This window comes from Triturus cristatus, chromosome 2_2 (genome assembly GCF_964204655.1).
Source record: "Triturus cristatus chromosome 2_2, aTriCri1.1, whole genome shotgun sequence".
Classification (NCBI taxonomy): domain Eukaryota; kingdom Metazoa; phylum Chordata; class Amphibia; order Caudata; family Salamandridae; genus Triturus; species Triturus cristatus.
The window spans coordinates 1,011,830,706-1,011,847,777 of NC_140582.1; the positions used below are offsets into that span (position 1 = coordinate 1,011,830,706).

Genomic DNA, 17,072 nt, shown 5'->3' on the forward strand with positions numbered 1-17,072 from the left:
CCAAGCGGATCCGGCGGGCGGGGCACAGCAGAGATGCACAGGGCACAGCTCAGGGTAGAGGCGGCACCAGGGGACGGGCTCACTCACGGGGAGTGTGCTCGGGGGGTGACCTGCCCGGAGAACCATGATTACTAGGAACATTGCAGGTGTCTCCTCCAAACTATATGGTGAGTCTTGATGGGACTTTATCCTTAATTTTGATATTTTGCTTTTACAGGAAGCATAGACATCTAAAGATACTTATTGCGATTATATGTGCTACTCTAAACACGAAATTCCATCTCCCTCAGGCAGTGCAAAATCTGGGTTGTCTATTTGGTTTCGAACCACCTTACCCTGCCTTATAACCCCTATACCTGTATAGTGTTCCTTCATACAAGCCTTTTATTTAAAGTGGCCTGGAGTGTAATACTTAGTCTTGATTGGCTTTTATAATGGTGGCTTCTCGAATTAAGTTCCCTGTAACATATCCATCTAGTTTGACATTTTAGATAATTTGCCAAACTCTACTGTTAATCTAGGCATGGGCTACAATCTGTTAGTGGAAGTTGACTTTAATACCAAGTTGGTGCTTCCATCTGTGAATTCGTTTACTCGTGAAGATCAAGATCTTTCACTTAGGGATGTTTACAAAAAAAGTGATGGAGCGCAGCGTAAGTCTTCTTGGCTTAACGCCCCCCTCCACCACTTCTGAAACACAGGGCTGCACCGTATTCACAACAATACAGTGAGGCCCTGCGTTTCCCCCTGTGCTGGGGCAAATTACAGCTGCCTAGGGCCAACGCAGGCACCCTTGCACTGTAGTGCAAGGGTGCCTGCGTTGGGGGGAATGATTGTTTATGTGCAGGAAGTTTTCCCTTCCAGCACGTATCAATCTTAAATGGTGATTTGTAACTTCTATGTGTGCTTCTTTGTGCACCATACATAGAAGATGCAACTCGTCATTTTTTAAAATATTGTTTATGTCATTTTGCTGTTTCTGTGTTGCACAATGCAGCATACATAGAAAGAGCAAAAACGAGGAGAAATAAAACATTTCTCACTATTGCACCATGTTAAGACCAGGTTTCTTGTTGGTCTTAAATATGGCGCTGCCCCATATTTACGCCACCCTTGTAAATATGAGGCCACGTAAAAATCAATAGGTGTTGCAGCGGAACGCCCATACCAACACCCATTGCCCAACCTTTTCACGCTAATAGTGTTTGAAGCTGGAGTCCCAGTTCCGCACCGCTGTCACCAAATGCGAGACCCGGTACTCCTCACTCAACGTTAGGCCAAGTAAGGACACCGTTTGAGATAGCCCTGCTCACCCCCTTAGTAGCTTGGCACACCAGCCAGGCCTATCTCCAAGGCACGAGTGTACAGTATGTGCAACCACACTCACAGCAACCCACTGGTGACACCACAAATAGACTCCACACGAGTTTGATAAAACGAGTAAAAACTTTATATAAAAAGATATACGATCAGACCACACGATACAAAAGCCAACATATAATAAAGGGTAATATTCGTTCCGGCTGGCTGGTAGGTTCAAATCCCAACCACCGCTTTCCAAATGCTATGCTGGTCGTAATGCTAGAATCACACACGTTGCAATGGACAAATAATAGTGCACTGCGTAACGATACTATCCTGTGCTTGGCAAAGGAGAAATAATATAATGCGTAACGATACACCCCGGCACCATGCAATTGGAGAAATAATGCAATGCGTACCGCTACAATCATGTACTACGCAATGAAGGAATAATGCAATTCGTCACACCCCAATCACGTACTTTGCAATGAAGAAATAATGCAATGCGCACCGCTACAATCATGTACTTTGCAATTAAGGAATAATGCAATGCGTAGCCACAATTATGTACTTTGCAATGAAGAAATAATGCAATGCGGGCCGCTACAATCTTGTACTTTGCAATGGAGAAATAATGCAATGCGTAGCGCTACAATCGTGTACTTCGTTATGCAGAAATAATGTCAGGCGTCATAAAACAGTCCGGCAGTTCGTTAGCAGCAATATTGGCAATGTGTATTACGACATTCAGCCTCTTCGATAACATTTGCCCCTACACGTATCAACGATGACATAAAGTACAGCTTCTCACTCTGGCCCCAGTACTGCCACTCCTTTGGTCACTACGGGCCCCAATCTGAGCCGAAGCAAAGGCTCACGTCGCCAGAAGGACTGAGAGGCCGAAAGAATGTCCCTCCGAGCACGCACCCCGCCCAGGTAGTGATCCACTTTACCTGGGGGCGCGACCCCACTCTACTCTCCTCCTTCAGCGAACTGGGCCTTCTGTGCAGAACTTTCTCAATGGGCCTCAGTAGCTTGGCCTGGCAGCTCAGCTCCTCCGGGGTTGCTGGTCCGGGCCGCAACTGTTATGAAGGTCTTAGACGGCCGCAGGGCAAATGTACCCCACGACTCTGAGATTACGTTACTCCGGGTGCACGTTCACCAGAGCACCCTCCAGGTCTCCTCTGGCCCTAAGCCACACACACAACGCTGATGGGACTTCACGTCGACTCCGAGTGTACGTTCACCAGGCACTCCTTCCTGCGGTCTCAGTTGGCACCAAGACACGCACACCGCGCTGCAGAGACTCACTTTCTTCCGGTGCACACGATGATCAGCCGATCACCTCCACAGTCCCAGGTTGCACCATAGCACCCACACTGCTTCACTGAGACTCATTCCAACTCCGGTGCCCCGATATCCAGGAGCTCTTCACCAATGCCTTCTGCCGCACCCCGACACGCTCTCGTGTCCGAGCCTCACTTCTCCTTCGGTACACTCGATGACCAAGCGCTCTTCACCAGCGCCTCCGGTGCACCCTGACACGCACCATGCACTTCTGAGACTTACTCAACTTCCGATGCACACGTTGGCCAGGCGCTCCTCACCAACGCCTCCTGTGCACCACTACACTCACCCTGCGTGTCCGATGCACATGATGACCAGGCGCTCTTCACCAATGCCTGCGGTGCACCACGACACGCACCCTGCATGTCCGAGTCTTACTTCACCTCCACTGCACACGCTGACCAGGTGCTCTTCACCAACGCCTGTGGTGTACCACGACACGCACCCAGCACGTCCGAGACTCACTTCACCTTCGATGCACACGTTGACTAGGCGCTCTTCCCTAACACCTCCGGTGCACCACGACACGCACCCAGTGCGTCCGAGTCTCACTTCTCCGTGTGTCAAAGATCACAGGACACACCTTCCGAGGGTGTCAAGCTGCCACAACACGCGCTCACTGCATCGCTTGAAACTTCTCGGGAACATTTTATGTTCCTGTGTTTCCAAACAGGGAGCCATACACAGCACAAAGCACAGTCTTCTTCAAGCAGGGGACCCAGCGCACAAAGCACAGCCCCAACAGCCTCTTCCTTGGTTAAAACAGCAAACTGCAGACCAGCCCCAGATCATGAAGCAAGGGTCGGTCCTTCCCAGCAGTCTCTTCAGTTGCTCCTTCCTTAGCAGAGGTTCCTCTAGACCACGAAATGGGTCCAAGCCTTTTCAGTCTCAATCCATTTCTATTCCAACGTTCAGGGGTCTCAGCTCTCATAGTTATACCCCTAAATGTCTTTGAAGTTCATTGTGCTCAGGGGTCCCTGACCCCTGCCTAAATCAGTTCTGGGTGTCTCCCTCCCAGTGTCACCTTTCTCCCTTTGATACTGGGGGTCCAGATGCTTAATCACTCAGCAGGAGACAGGTTAATTGTTTTATAGCAGCAACCCAGACCTCTTCACCTCCCGGGCTTCTCCTAAACCTACTCTCCAGCTGCCGGTCAGCCTGGTGCCATCTCAAACCCTCCCTTGGGTCAAGACACCCCCAGCTCCTCTCAACTCTCAGTTCCAGACAGAGAATCCACATTCAGCAGAGACACACAGAAATGCTTAAAGCACGAAACTCAGCCACTTTCTAAAAGAGTGGTTTCTGAACACACAGTGACAAAACCACTTTCATAGAAAGACGTGTTATGACACTGTGAGTTCTATACATACTAAACTTCACCTCTTCATTTTAAACGTATGGGAAACTAGGCTAACAAAACAAAATATCCAGTCTCTCTCATTCTGTTCTTTGGGCAGGATGGCCTCTCACCAGTGAAAATTTGAAATGGAGTGTTTATCACTGTCAGGACATAGCACACACCTCAGTATATGTCATGCCTTTTACTTACACTGCACCCTGCCCAGGGGTTACTGGGGACCTACCACAGGGGTGCCCACTGTGTACGCAAAAGGGAAAGTAAGGCCTGACAAGTGGTTGCACTTGTCAGGACAACATGCTAATTTAGCAAACTGCAGCAAGGCCCTACAGTGCAGGCCTGAGTTCCCTTCACCGCACATCTTTGCATTACTAGCCCAGGCACACACAGTGCACATCACTAGGGACTTTACTTGTAAGGCAAACATACCAATCATGGCAAACCAATTACCATTACACTTTACACAGGGTACACTTGTACTTTGACACTGATCAGCAGTGGCAAAGTACCCAAAGCATCTAAATTGGCAACTCTATGTCAGGAAAACGGTCTAGGGGGGAAAGCAAAATGTTTAGGGAACTTTAGCCAAAAAGACCAAGTCCTACATATAGCGTGAAAGGGTGCTTGTGTAGTAATGAGTTGCCTTTCTCCTCATGTTTCCTCGAGACCAATGTTAGCGAAGAAGCTTATTGTTGTTTTATGATTATGGTTCCACGCTTGGGTAGCGGAACTGAAACTGCGGGTCTCCCAGCAACCTTTCAGTTGCGGCAGAGATCTGCGCATGTCGGACGCTCCAGGTCGTGGGTGCTTGCCTTGCATTTAAATAAACCTCAGATTGGAGCCACTCTTTCCCTATGCCTGTACTTGCATCATATTTCATATTGGCAACGATTTGGTGGCCTCTACACACCCACCACTCACCCTTCTTCCTTTCCACTGGACCACGCTGTTGTCGACGGTCCCCTACCTCGCCGAAGTCATTGCTTATTTGATTGTTGCCCGACTTCGCTGCACTCCTGACGTTAGGATTTTGTTTTCCCCGCGGAGCCCGGCTGCTCTCACTTTTGATCAGTGAGAGGCTTTTCTACTCATCACCGAGTCCTCAACGCCCAGCACATCACATGAGTGTGAGCGTGCTTGCTGCAGCACACTCAGCGTCAGCGCGTGCCTCTCCCAACTCACGCAAGTGCAGTGCAGCCTGCTGGTGTTTGTCTCCACCACAGGCTGTTACTACTGTATCTGTGCATCAGTTTTGCTCTCTCAACCTACCGAGACGTGGAGTAGTATGGCAGCACTCACAAGGCTTTTCAAGAAATAAAGGTATTGTTGATTTTTTGGTTTTCTGTTCTCTGTGTGATATGCTGGGACCTTCTTGGGTTCAAAGAAAATATTTACTGGTCAGTTGGGCCTTTTAAAATCGTTATTGTTTTATTTTATTTTATTTGATTCTTCATTATTCTTGACTACAATTACTCTGTTGCTACTTAGTGTCACCTTGCACTTTCTTTAAGTGAGGTTAATTTTTACCTAATTAATGGCCTCAACACAACCGATCACATTGCCCCCAACTTTTCTACAAGCACCTGGCAAACCAATTATCAAGTGGCGCTGATGGGTAAGAATATTTGAGAACTATTTGGTGGCAATTGATGCCACATGTAAAGCAGCAGCCCTATACACTTGCATTGGATCAGCAGCTCAGCAAGTTTTTGGCAACTTACCATGCTTTATACCACAAGGGGTATCAGGGGATGACTGGGATCCCTACAAGGAAGCTCTGGCACGAATGGGCAAACAATATGATGAAGAACCAAGAATTATGCTTGAACGTCACAAATTCTTTAAAAGGAAACAAAGCGCTGATGAAACTGTTGAGGAATATGTAGCAGTCCTAAGGATCCTAGCCTCAACTTTTGAGTCTGGAGTACGCATGGATATTTCTATGCAAGATCAATTTGTCTTTGTATGTTATTCTCAAAAAATTCATGAAAGACTTCTGAGTTGCAGGAACCCCACTTTATCTGAAACAATTGATTTGGAAAAGGGTATAGAACGTTCTATGATTTCATCTAGAGCCATTCATGAAGGACAATCGGTCAACTTAGTCAACCTACACGGCGAAGATACCATCAGTTCTATATCTGCTGGCAACAATCCTGGAAAACTACCATACAAGAAATCTCTAATATGTTAATAATGTCCCGCGATTAGACTAAAGTGCATGTCATGCAAAAAATGGGACATTTCAAAGCTATTTGCAAGAGTACTAAAAGATCTACCAAGATCAACAGCATTGACGTAACTGAATATGCTCACATTTGTTCTGAAAAACTTAGTAATGTGATTTTAACAATTGAATGCAACACAATAAGTGGAGTACGGAATGCAAAGAGGCCATGGTGTTGCCATGATTGAGGGTGTTCCACTTTAAGTTATGGCCAACTCTGGATCGCCAATTACAATCTTATCTGATATTACTTTTTCAGGAGAAATGGTAAGGTTCTGTAATACTTTATCGGACTGATGTTAATCCCAAAGCCTTTGGGGAAACTGAAATTGACATGCTTGGTTATTTTAAATCAAAGGTAGTATGTCTAGGCCGACATACCATTACTGAAGTAAACGTAGCCATTAAAGGGAGGAAAATTTTAGGTTGGCAAGACCTAGGGAAAATGGGACTTTACTTGAAACCGGGTTTGGATTCTCTTGTTGTGGTAGGTGATCTTCCAGAAGGTTACATAGAAGATGTTATGTGTACTGTAGATGTTATTGTAGACTCCAGCAAACCACCTTTTCCAGTTACCTCTCCAGATATTTAATCCATCATTAGCCAATTTCCAACAGTTTTTTCTGACAAAATAGGTACTGTGCTAGGTTTTGAGCACCAAATCAATTTAAAAGCAAATGCTCAACCTATGGTACAGAAGGTTCGACCTTTGCCTCTGAGTGTCAGAGATGATTTAAAAAAAGTTTTGAAGAATCTGTGTTCTGAAGTATTTATCGTTCATCTGGTTCTTTGTCCTGGTTATCTCCCATTGCAGTTGTACGAAAAAGTCTGGGGAGGTGAGACTTCGTGCCGATGTGTGCTCCTTAAATAGCAATATTCTCGTGGATTGTCATCCTCTCCCCAGAATTCATGAACCTTTGGTCTGGGGGGCTCCAATTTTTTCTCTTTAATAGATTTGCGGTGAGCATATCAGCAAATTTCCCTTTGCATTGAGTCTCAGGAACTTACAACCTTCGTGACTCCGTTTGGTGCATTCAAGTACCTTAGGCTGCCATATGGTTTGGCCTCAGCTGCTAGCATTTCCCAGAGGCTCATGGATACTCTTTTCAAGGACATTCCTGTAGTCCAAGCTTACCAGGATGATGTTCTGGTGCACCCTAGTAGTTGTGAGGCCCACAATGACACATTGTCCAAAGTGCTCTCTAAATTGTGCAGCACTGGGATAACCATTAGACACGAAAAAATCAAGTTTGGTGTTCGAGAACTTGACTATTTAGGACACACCTTACCCCCCGAAGGCTTCAAACACAATTTTTTTTTAATAAAAGCAATACGTGAAGCCGTCCCGCCTACAGATAATGATGCTTTACATTTATTTTTAGGGTTGGCCGAATATTATGCTCAATTTGTGCATGGCAGTGCTCAAATAGTAGAAACTTCAAGAGCATTACTTGGAAAAGGTGTTAAATTCATAGGGAGTAAAGAATTGCACAACACATTTGACAAGGTCAAACTCATCATTGAGCAGGCACCAGCCTTACAACCCTTTCAGGTTGAATGCAAATGTTTTTTGAATGTAGATGCAAGTCTTTCAGGACTTGGTGCTGTACTTGGGTAAAGGGTAGGTGGTAAGAAACACACCGTTGCATTTGCTTCCATGCCACTATAACCCGCTGAAACACGATACAGTACTATCAGTCAAGAAGCACTTGCATATGTCTGGGCAGTTCCCAAGTTCAGGTCGTACATTTGGGGTTGTGAATTTGAAGTATTTATAGATCACAAATGTACATTCTCAATGGTGAAGGAACCAATAAGGTATCTACCAGGTTAGTGCGTTTACTCTCCACATTACAAGAGTAACATTTTGTCATCAAACACCTACCTGGTGGGAAGAACATTAGAGCAGACTGCTTATCCTGCATGTCTCTTGAGTGTGAAGAGAATGAAATAAAAGATATGGAGTGTGTTGTTGCTGCAGTGGATGCTATTCTGGAGTGTGCTCCCATTTCTGAAGGAACCTGGAGAGAAACGTATTCTAAAGATCCCAACCGCATTAAGGTCAAAGAATGTGTTATTAAAGGGTGACCAGAAAGTATAACTCTTTCTGGTGAGATTAAAAATGTCTCTTTTGTGGTGCCTGAACTTTCAATTGTTGATGAGATGGTGATGTGTCATGATCTTTTCATTCCTTCAGAAAGTCTACACAAAGAAATCATTCAGACAGCTCATCATGGTCACTTGGGGGTCACCAAAACATTTCAGCATCTTAAACAATACAATTGGTGGCCTTCTCTGGAGAGTCAAGTTAGATCAAGTGTTGAAAGTTGTGCGGGATGCCTGCTCTCTGACAAGTGTTGGAAAACCATTAACATGCCCCCTACATCCTGTACCATTTTCAAAATGTCCCTGGGAAAAAAGTTGGTCTTGACTTTTTTGGTCCTTTTGAGGTGTTACCTATTGAGAACAAATATTTAATTTTAATAGTTTCAAAAGAGATGTTTTACTGGTTCTGTGATGGTCCCACTTCTGATAATGCCATAAAATATTTAGAACATGTTTTGTAAATTGATACTTGTATAGCACACTACTCACCCGCAAGGGTCTCAAGGCGCTTGTACGAATACCGCTGTGGAACCCATCCTGGCTTTCCCTGTGAGGCATCCACTCCTGGGCACCCCCAAGGTGGAGGCCAGGCATCCTTAGCGTTGTGGGGGCCGTTGTGGAGATTAAGCAAGCTATTGCCCAGAGTTGCAGAGTGGGACTCCATGATTGGAATAGGCACCGAGGCGAGAATTATCAGGTCCGTGGAATTTTTGAGTCCAAGACCCGCCGAGGCGGGGAATTGAACCCTGGTCCCGGGCTAGACCTCTGCATCAGGGTCTGCCGCTCTAATCACTGAGCCACACTTCTCCACTTCAAATTGGAGGGACCACCAAAACAATTGTCACAGACAACAGGACACATTTCATTTCACAACAGATGTGAACGTTTTTAGAGCACAATGATGTTCAACATTTTAAAGTGGCTCTGTACTCACCCTCCTCCAGTGGCCTAGTTGGAAGGGGGAACTGAATTGTCAAGAAGGGGGTGCAGACCGCATTGTCCTCAGGTTTAGATATTCAAGAATTTGCAAAAAAAAACAGGATTTGGTCATACAATATCACACCTTAAAGTACCACTGGTGTCACACCATTTACTTTGCATAGAGGAAGGAAAGTGCACTCCAACGTGTGGCTTAATTAGCTTGTTAGCAAACATTGTCAAGGCATTAAATCTCTGGATTCCATTAGATCCAGGGTTGAGGCTAAACAAAACCTTATAAAGTTTCATTTTGACTCTGGTAATCATTTTAAAGAAGAGGCTTTGAAGGTGGGTGATTGGGTTCTAATAAAAAATCCCAAAAGAATTATGAAAGGAACTTAATCTAAGAACTCTTCACCTGCACTAGTCATTCAGGTAAGCAAAGATTCTGCCTGTTAGAAAACAGGCGTTGGTGGAACAAGAGGAGTTTGGTCCTACTCACTGGTTCACAGGCAGACATCATCAAGAAGTGTTCTGCTTTTAATGCGGATCAGAGTCAATCTTATAATTGGTTACAAGATACCGTAGTATCTAATACTGTTGCTGGTACCACAATGTCTGAAGGTGATTCCAGGACACCCCAAGATGCTTTGTACTCTGTGACTTCCTGGAGTGAAGTAACAGTCAACAGAGAGAATGTTCGCTCTAGGAAACTACCTTGCAAATTTGAAGATTATATATTGGAATAACTTTTTATATTTACTTTCTGGGTTGCAAGACAAAGTTTGTTACACCTGCATAATAAATGTTGTATTGTACAAACTTCTGTATTGCATTTCAATTTTATTTTTTTGTTTTGTTTTCTTTCTTCTTCCTTATGTTTGTTGAAGGGGGAAATGTGATGTAATGAGTTGCCTTTCTCATCGTGAGGGAGGCGTATGGGTTTCCTTGATACCAATGTTAGCAAAGAAGCTTATTGTTGTTTTATGGTTATAGTTCCACGCTCGGGGAGCGGAATGGCAACTGCGGGTCTCCCAGCAACCTTTCAGTTGCGGCGGAGATCTGCGCATGTCGGACGCTCCAGGTCATGGGTGCTTGCCTTGCATTTAAATAAACCTCAGCTTGAAACCACTCTCTGCCTACGTATGTACTTGCATCATATTTCAGTGCCTTATTTACAAGGCGGCTTAAAGCCACGTTAAGTGGCTTAACGCCGCCTTGTAAATAAGGCAAAGCCCCCATCGCCACCACAACGTCAAAAAAGTTACTTTTCTGTGGTGACAGGGGCTTGTAAATATGTCCCTTAGTGCTCAGAATAGAAGAGGGACCTTGACTACTTGAAGAGGCATGATCTTTGCAACACCTTGGAACTGGGGAACCCTGTTACTATGGCAGCTCCAATACTTGTAGGTCATGGCACAAATTCTATTGGTAATTGTCCTTTTGTCTCAAGAAATTTGTGCAGTCTCATTTTAGCGGCAGATGCCATACCCAGTATTTATAGCAATCATATTCAAATATCCATTTTTCTCTCTTCACCAAGGGCAATAAAACAGTCAATTCCGGCGAACTGCGCATGACGTCACAGATCATGTTTTCGTAATACTGCGCAGCAGTACAGCACTCTTGGACTGGTATCTAATCTGTTTAACTATTAAACAAAATAAGTAAAACACTTGTGTCTTTCCACCCGGGTACGCATTCTAAACAATAGCTTAATGAGTAGTGCGCTTTTTCATTTTTGACTCGGCTGTGTTTAAACATTTGTGGTATTGGCCACTCTTCAGACTTCATTATCATCGAAGCACAATCAGTGCTTCGCCCTGAGAACACCCAGCGGAGCATCATGCATCTGTGATTGTTAATGTATTTTGAGGAGTGTCAGTCTTTGGCTGACAAGGTCACCTTATTGATGTCAGCCACAAAGCGGGCTTTCCTTAGTAATAGCGTGATTATGAAACCACTTCTGATAGTCCCATGGGGTTGTGGTAAAAACTTGGCAGTTGGCGGGCGGGATGTAGTTTTTAAGTGGTCTTTTTCTCTTCTCCCCAATAGTACAGTGGTTGTATCGTTGTTTACTTTTTTCCTCACCACCACATTGATTTTAACCTATTTTCTTTTAAATAAATTCCAGATCCATATTCGAAGTGTAATGTTACTTCCATGGTGTATTAATATTTTAGAATGGCATTGTTTTGGATTCAATCTGGTTTGTGCAGCTAATTTACCAAATGACCCATATAGAAAAACTTCATCACAACACTCTCTTGCCCAACCCTTTTTGTTGAACAGTAAAACATATATTCTGTTAAGTTAGCCTCTACTCCTCTACCATTTTTTCTACCAGCCCCCATTTTTATGTTTCTGCGGGGACTTTCGTAAAGTCAGAAGTTACATGTTCACTGGAAAGCTGGTTGTACTGATAATACTTGCGTGCCACAGTAAGCAGCCCTGCCCTGCTGAAGGGCCTACGTGCATAGAGGTCTAATCTTTTAGCCCACCAACTCCTGTAACCTCCCTTGCCTATCAATGAAAGTGACGTGGGTAGGGGTTTTATCAGGATTCAAGAGTTCAGCATGTAAGCATTATGTAACAATGACAAAGTGGTTTCAATGTGTTTCATGAGGCACCGAAAAGTATAAATGCCATGCTTGAGCTTCTACTTGTTAGCCCCCTCTCTTGGGCACTTGCAGTGTCTGAATGATTGGACTCCTCTCATGAGTGAAATAAACTTGCATTTTGTTTCCACTCCAGTGTTGATCCTCATTTTGTGAACACGTAGACTAAGGGCGTCCCTGCACCAGTGAGACTGATAAAATATCTCACTTCTACATTCTCACATGGGCATGGTCCTCAAATTACTAACTTTAATTCACGAAGTCAAGGATGTTTTAACTCACAGTCAAATTCTGGGTAATGCTACAGAAACACAAATTAAAAATTAGAAAGAGGAAGAATTAAAAGAATCTTTAGAGTAGAGACAGACCTATAATATATGGGATAAAGTACCCCATCTGTACATTTTCAGAATGCTGCAGTCAACCGTAGATTATTGTGTCCACCCAACAAGACTGAAAGTAGACTTTCATTCTAGAAGGATGGGGCTCCTCTGTGACTTGTATCATCCTTTTACGGGGTGGTATTTTATTCCATATAACACCTAGTCATATCTTCCAAATCCCTCTCTTACCCACCCTCTTTCAAATCTTCCATCTCCTGGACCTTTGAAACAAAGAGTTCTTCTGGTTGAATATATAGAGAATAAACGAAAATTCTATTTTGTGAAAATAAACACTTTCATATGCAGCTTGCAATTTTTAGGCAGTGTGATGTATGCTGCTATCACTAATGTACTGGAGTTTAGGGTGTTCAATATCATGTTGATAGAGTCCTTCCCTCCAGAAGGGCACAAATAAATGGCCGATATTGTCCCCGGACCTGCCAATAGCTCTCCATTTTTAGGGAAACAAAAAAGAAAGGAAACTAAAAATCTAGACTATTTTTAGATTTCGGCTCCACAGGATCACACAGTCAGTGTGTGACACATACTTAAAATCTAACTGTCGGTGATTTGAGATCTCACTAGCACTTCTAAAATCCTGTTATGCAGCTCTACACTGCATTATCTCAATCAAGTGCTACATCGTGAGGCACCTCTTGAAACCACCCCAAAGCCATGACGTGTCAGCGGAGAGGGGTCAAGTCCCCCTCAGACTGAAACACACGCATAGCACCGCAACACTGGGGCAGCGTTTCTCCACACACCCACGTCATCTCACTGCTGCCTGTATCTGACTTATTTTCCCCACTTTGCTCCAACTGTTTCTCTATCTGGCACTAACTGACTTTCTCCAAACTTGGAATCCTCTCTCCCTTGTACTCCACCTCGTGTTTACTCACACCCTTTTCTGCCTCACTTCTCACCCTTTTCCTTTCAATTGTACTTACTGTCCTTCTATCTCAGTTTTCTTCCCTTTCTTTATTTTCTTAACTTTCTTCCCCATCCTATAACTCCAACCCTCCTCTTCTGCTTCAATCCACACCTATCTGTTCCATTGCACCCACTGTGCTTTTTTCTGTACTGCTCTGCTTTCATTTGTTATTTTCTTTTCATGTTTATTTTTGTCCCTTTATTTCCTTCTTTCTTTAATTCGTTAGCACTTGGACATCTTTTGGACTTCTTTTTTTGCCGTTCTATCTTTATTGTGCCCTGTTTCCATTTTGCCCAATATCTTCTTTACACCCCAGTTCTCCCCTTCTCCCAGATTCCTTCCGTGTCCGTTTCATTTCCATCCTTTCTCTAGCATACTTTCTGTTTCCATTTTCTTTCGTCTTTCACTCTTTTCCACCTTAACATTGCTTTCAATCTGCCCTTCTCCTAATCGTTCTTTCCCGCCATATTCACATTTCTTCTCTGATATCTTCCCCTTCCTTATCTATTTCTTTTGTTTAACATGTTTCCTTTCCGTCTTCTAATTTCTTCCCTTATCTTTTTTCCCTTCCCTTCGAGCTCTGTCTTACTTTTCATTTCCCTTCCTTTACCCAATTGTTACCCTATTTAACGATTATTTTGTTTCTTTTTAATTATACTTAACAAGGTCCTATTTTTTTCACTTCCATTTATTTTGAATCAATCCCTAACATCTTTCGTTTAATTTCCCATTCCTTCTCCTTTCTTTCCTCTTTGCTTTCATTCCTTAGCCGTTTCCTTTTTCGTTCTTTATTCTAACCGTCTTCCTTTCACTTCCTTCTTGCACTTAGCTATTTATTTACTCCCTTTTACCTGGCAGATATGCCGTCTTGTCATTTCTTTAAGAGCACTTTTCATGAGCGCACATAGTGCTACAGAAAGGACTATAAATATTACTGTGCACACATAATACATAGGCACCACCTCAAAAGTAGAATCACACACATTTGAAAACAAGCACAAATAACACATAAGCAACCTCACACACATATGGCTAAAAACATTCATATTAACAACGCCAAAAGCTCGGCCATTGCAGAGACCTATTGGCTTTGCAAATGCTTGTTAAATCTGCCATCCGTCACAAAGTCATGTTGTTCTTAACAATAATTAAATACACTAAACTTGTTCATGTTACAGTTTTTATCCATCATTACTGTTTTTATGGATTGGACTTTTACCGAATATTGCTTTGTACATCATTTTACTGCACTGTTCTTTTATTAATTTTTATTAATAATCGAATAAAGATTGATAGAGAATAATTATTCAAACTTATTTGTTCTTCTATTTCAGGCAGAGGACGGAAAATAGATATCATACAGAAACCAGAGGTGGTAAATGCATCAGTGAGTAACTCTGTCACACTGACGTGCTCTTGGGAATGCAGTCAAGGAGTGCAGAGTATCTGGGTGCAGTGGCTAAAGAGAAACCTTTCAGATTCAAGCCCACTGAACAGTGAAACTAAAGAAAGCAACATTTCACCAGTTATAATTAACATAATTCAAAATAGGGAGACATGCCCTGCTCTTTTAGGACAAGTTTTAATGATGACAAGCTATAGATGTGACAACAACCAAAGCGGCCAAACCATGCTCCATCTTAAATCTTTAAAAACCGGCGATACTGGACTCTACTGGTGTAAGATTTTTGTTGAACTGCCGCCTCCAGTTGAAAAATACATCGGAAATGGGACTAGTTTAACAGTAAAAGAAATAGGTAAGAACGCCACTCCTGCTGTGCAGCTGGTATTGACCAATCTACGACAATGTTTATCAGTTTATGTGCCCAGATCTGAGAAAGCCACCTGATTTACCCTTTTGCTTAAATGTTTTGAAATTGTATTTATTTCAGTATTGATTCAAAGGGCTACGCCTTGTCATTTGTTGTCCACGAGATACTGGTGTAGGTAAAATATTCTCAAAGCTGTCTCCTGCTGGGATTGCTGTTCAATTCAGCTGTTTTTCTACAGCGCGTAGCTACCCAACCGGGCCTCACCCTGCTGATAGCAGCAACGGTACCAGCATGTACCTTTGACAAAAACTGGTCTTCAGAAGAGATTTTTGAGAAGTTTTCCGAAGTAGACTTTTGACTGTTAAAATCTCAGGGTGGTGGGAAGGGGATTCTAAAGTATGGGAACAAGATATGCAAAGGAGCGGCCACCGCTTTACGCTCGATTAACCTTAGGTAGCGTTACAAGTCCTTGCCTACTAGACCGAATAACCCTATATGGAACATAGAGGGTGAGTAAATTATGGATGAGTGGGCCTTTCCCACGGCTGAGCGATGTTCTTTTTTAGGTCTCGCAGACCTGCGTTGCAGCGCGCATGCGCTGCTCACGTCTGCGAGACATATTGTGGGTGAGTATATTTCAGAAGGGGGCTTGAAGTCCCGCCCCTCATTTTCATTGGGTAGCGTCACCATTTATGGTAAACGGTGGCTTTCCATTGAAAATGAGGCGTCTGTGTTACCGCCCATTCTCCTTTTTGTCCGGACCATCTGGACTGGGTCTCCTGCTTCACTGCTGTAGTGAAGCAATTCCTTATCTTTATGAGGGCCATGTGTTTTCACTCAGCCGTGTTTATGTTTGCATCGCGCTTTCACCTAAAGTGAAAGCGCGATGCAAATATAAACAAGGCTGCCTTCCCCAATGGCGAGCGCTTGTTATCTTTTGACGCGCTGCGTATGTGTCTCGTTTATATATAGTGCGAGCTGCGCCCTCAGGAATTCTCAGACGGCCTTCCAGTGTTCCATCCGGGCGGAATAAAAACACCGGGTGTGGTGGGTCTACGTGCCGAAGGGATCTTTGTCATCTAACTTTAAAAAAATGTATGGCGGAAATATATGTTTACGTGCCTGCTGGTAAAACATTGCCAGTTTCACCACAAAAACAGCTGTCGTCTCAATGTTTGCATTGCGCTTTCACCTAAAGTGAAAGCGCGATGCAAATATAAACCAGGCTGCCTTCCCCAATGGCGAGCGCTTGTTATCTTTTGACACGCTGCGTATTTGTCTCTTTTATATATAGTGCGGCTGCGCCCTCTGGCATTCTCAGACGGCCTTCCAGTGTTCCATCCGGGCGGAATAAAAACACCGGGTTAGGTGGGCCTACGTGCCGAAGGGATCTTTGTAACCTAACTTTAAAAAAATGTATGGCAGAAATATACGTTTACGTGCCCGCTGGTAAAACATTGCCAGTTTCACCACAAAAACAGCTGTCGTCTCAAACATCTAATTTCTGGGGGAAACTGCGTTATACAAACAGGGAGGCGCAGTCGCATCTGTGTTATTATGTACAGCACAACACAGATACTCTGCGGTTAATAAACATTTTGCAGATACACTGTGGTGAATAAACATTTTGCAGATACACTGTGGTGAATGAACGTCTTTGCCTATCTCGCCCGTCTTCCTTCTGGGCTGAGACACAAGTCAACACAGAGGAGCGGTTATTGCTTTCCCCTTGTACCTCTGCCCTTGGGCAGGACCTAAAAGCATTCATATGCGGAACCTGTGTGTGTTCTTGTGTGTTCCCCTGCCCTACCTCATTCCAGATGTGGAATCCTAGTCACAAAGTCTTGCAAATTTTGGTCACTGACACAACCAGCCCATGGGTCGCCACTGACCTCTATGCTTTGCCAGGGAGTCTTTATTTTAATGTGACGTGGGTTAAAGCAAGCACATACAAAGCATGCAGCGCTGACTGTTGTATACTGCATTCATACAGTGAAAGACAACATGTATAGATGTATATAAATATTCACGTAGAGCTACAAGACCTTCTGAATACCAGCATACCCACGGCAGACAGACCAACAGACATTTATATACGCTTACGCTGCGTA

At 43.8% G+C, this 17,072-nt stretch overlaps 1 protein-coding gene across 2 annotated transcripts in view; it reads left to right on the forward strand.

Moving 5' to 3' along the window:
* Positions 1 to 17,072, forward strand: part of LOC146863077 (uncharacterized) — a 203,197-nt gene that overhangs the window by 63,583 nt on the left and 122,542 nt on the right. For both annotated transcript variants that reach the window (XM_085643339.1, XM_085643340.1), the window contains exon 2: positions 14,524 to 14,946. In XM_085643339.1, coding sequence (XP_085499465.1) covers positions 14,524 to 14,946 — 423 coding nt within the window. The remainder of the gene's footprint in view (positions 1 to 14,523; positions 14,947 to 17,072) is intronic.